We start from the raw sequence: 2,890 nt of genomic DNA on the forward strand, positions 1-2,890 counted from the left end.
GCAGTCATGGCCCTGCAGGAGGCCAGCGAGGCCTACCTCGTCGGCCTCTTCGAAGACACCAACCTGTGCGCAATCCACGCCAAGCGCGTCACCATCATGCCCAAGGACATCCAGCTCGCGCGCCGCATCCGCGGCGAGCGCGCCTAAACCGCGCCGCGGCACCGCACCGCACAAACAAAAACGGCCCTTTTCAGGGCCACTAACATCTCTCCGTCGCGAGCAAACTTTGTCGGTCGCCTGCCTCTCGCCCCGCAACCCAAAAACAAAAACCACCACTTCCCGTCCGTCCGCCACACCCGCTCACTCTGCCTGCCTGCTAGCAGCGCGCAACAATCACACATCATCCCTCCCCGGCGCTCAAAGCGCACAATACCCAACGGCCGACGTCACACCGCACGGGTGGCTGGCCGGCCGCCGCTTTCGTTTCGAAAACAAAAAAAACCCGCACTCCACTCCGACGGCCAACGGCCAGGCAGGCGCGCTCGCTCGCTCTACACGCCACCGAAATCCCCGCCGACTCCTTCCGCATCTCAACGTGCCCCCCCGTTGCAAAACATAACACACACACACACAAAGGAACAAAACAAAGACCAGACACGACTCGACAAGACAGACATCCGAGAAGAACGAACGCAGGCAAGCCAACCAACGTATTCAAACAAAACAACGTGACAGAAAACCAACCGTCGGCCGCCGCCACAAAACAAACACGGCGACAATCAACCACGACAACAACAACAACAACAACACCGCTTACCGCTACCGCCGCCCACACCCGCCACCGACCCCCGCAATCCAACCACCACGGCACGCAAACAGCATCCCCACGGGCATACAGAAACGCCAGACAGACACCCACACCAAACGCAACACGACAATCAAAACCTTCCCCGACGTGCTTTGATGGCCCTGAGAAGGGCCGTTTTGGGCCGCGCGTCTCTTGCGCGCCACTAGACGACGACGGGGGGTGGGGACGACGGAGTCAAGCGCCAAACCCTTCCTTTCCCATCTCTTTCTCCTCTACTCTACTTCTTCTTCTTGGGCGAAGCCTTCGCCTTAGACGGCGTCGTCGCCTTCTTCGGGCGCGGCGCCTTCGGCTTCTTCGTCGGAACCTTGGCGGCCTTCTTCGCCTTCGACGGCGACTTGGCCTTGGCCGGCTTGGCCGCAGCCGCCTTCTTCGCACCCGCGGGAGCGGCCGACGCCGCAGACGCCTTCTTGGCGGCGCCCGCCTTCCGACCGGTCGCCGCCTTCACGCCACCAGCCTTCTTTGCGCCGGCCGCACGGGCGCCCTTCTTCTCCTTGCTGGCCGGAGCGGCGCGCTTCTTCTTGGCACCGCCAGCACGAGCCTTGCCGCCCTCGGCCGCCCCCCCGCCGCCGGCGCCGGCAAGCTTGAACGAGCCGGACGCGCCCTTCCCCTTCGTCTGCACCAGCTCGCCCGCCACGACGGCCGACTTGAGGTACTTCTTGATAAACGGCGCCAGCTTCTCCGCGTCCAGCTTGTAGTGCGCGGCTATGTACTTCTTGATCGCCTGCAGCGACGACCCGCCGCGCTCCTTCAGACTCTTGATGGCGGCCGTCACCATCTCAGAGGTGCGCGGGTGCGCAGGCTTGGCGCGCGGCTTCTTCGCAGACGACGCAGACTTGGCCTTCTTCGTAGTGCCGGTGGCGGCGGGTGCCGCAGCAGTCTCGTTCGTAGCCGCCTGATCTGCCATTTCGACGACGCGCGTAACACACAGCGAGAGCGAGCGGGACGGCAGGCACGCAAGCACAAGAGCAGAGAATCACAAGGCCCAGCCAGTGTCGCGGGCGGGCGCGGACGGCCGAGAGAGCGGCCGCCACTCTGCGCGCCGCCGCGCCGCGCCTCCCGCGCTTGCTACCGCCCAACGTCCGACAGCCTGTGCGGAGCAGCCCCAAACCTGCGCCACAACCGCCCGCGCCTTTCAAACCACCGAGGATGGGGCTACACACAGCCACACCACAGTCGCCAACCAGTCGCCACGGCAGCGCCGCAAACCACGGCCAAACTGCAGCTACCGCGCGCTACAGCCTGGGTCGGCCCGCCGAGAATCGCCGCCCCCGCCCAAATGCCGCCCCCACAGCCCCAGCCGACGACCCGCCACAATGGCCAAACCTTCGGCAAAACTCCCACACCGTCGCCGCGGCAGCCCGGCCAGCGCGGCCGGCGCCACAGCCACACAAGCCGAGGCGTGCGGCGATGACGGCCGTGCAAACGCGCCTCCGCCGCCCCATCGCCTTCCGTCGCCCTCCCGCCGTTTCCCGATCGGCCCGCAGCCGTCGGGCCACATCGCGCGCCGTCCTCCTCCTCTCGCCCGCCAACATTCACAGCCGTTTCTCAACAATTGCCCGCCGCAAACGGACGCCGCCTGCGCAACAGGCGCCGCCGCCCCTCGCCGCTTCCGACCCAACCCCTCGACCGAGGCAAACCGCAATCCGAATCTACAGACCAACCCAATCTGCCGTCAAGCACACACGACAGCCGACCTTACACGTTACGCGTTACACATTACGTTTACACGTCTACGTTAGGTTAGGTTAGGTGGACGTGGGTTAGGTTAAGGGGACTTGGGTTAGGTTAAGCGTCAAACTTAGGTTAAGCATTCAAACACGTCAGGCGTCAGAGGTTAGGTTAGGTTAGGTTAGGTTAGGTTAGGTTAGGTTAGGTTAGGTTAGGTTACACGTTAGGTTAAGGGGTCAGTGCTAGGTTAAGAAGCGTCAAACGTAGGTTACAAAAGCGTTCAAACGTGAGGCGTGAGCCGGACAGCTTACCTTACGTAGACGTTAGGGGCTCACAGGCTGAGCTCACCTCGCCACACCACACGTTAGGTTCGGTTCGGTTCGCTCGGCTCAGCGTAAAGCGCCGAGGTCAGGG

General features: G+C 63.6%; 1 protein-coding gene across 1 annotated transcript; it reads right to left on the bottom strand.

Moving 5' to 3' along the window:
* Positions 1-1,040: 1,040 nt before the first annotated feature.
* On the bottom strand, positions 1,041-1,643 carry LOC124584360 (histone H1-like; the record flags this gene model as incomplete). Its single annotated transcript, XM_047131349.1, has 1 exon — positions 1,041-1,643. A coding segment is annotated over one exon (603 nt), but the record flags the coding sequence as incomplete, so codon positions are not given.
* Positions 1,644-2,890: the final 1,247 nt, after the last annotated feature.

This window comes from Schistocerca americana, unplaced genomic scaffold, assembly GCF_021461395.2.
Source record: "Schistocerca americana isolate TAMUIC-IGC-003095 unplaced genomic scaffold, iqSchAmer2.1 HiC_scaffold_470, whole genome shotgun sequence".
Taxonomy (NCBI): Eukaryota; Metazoa; Arthropoda; class Insecta; order Orthoptera; family Acrididae; genus Schistocerca; species Schistocerca americana.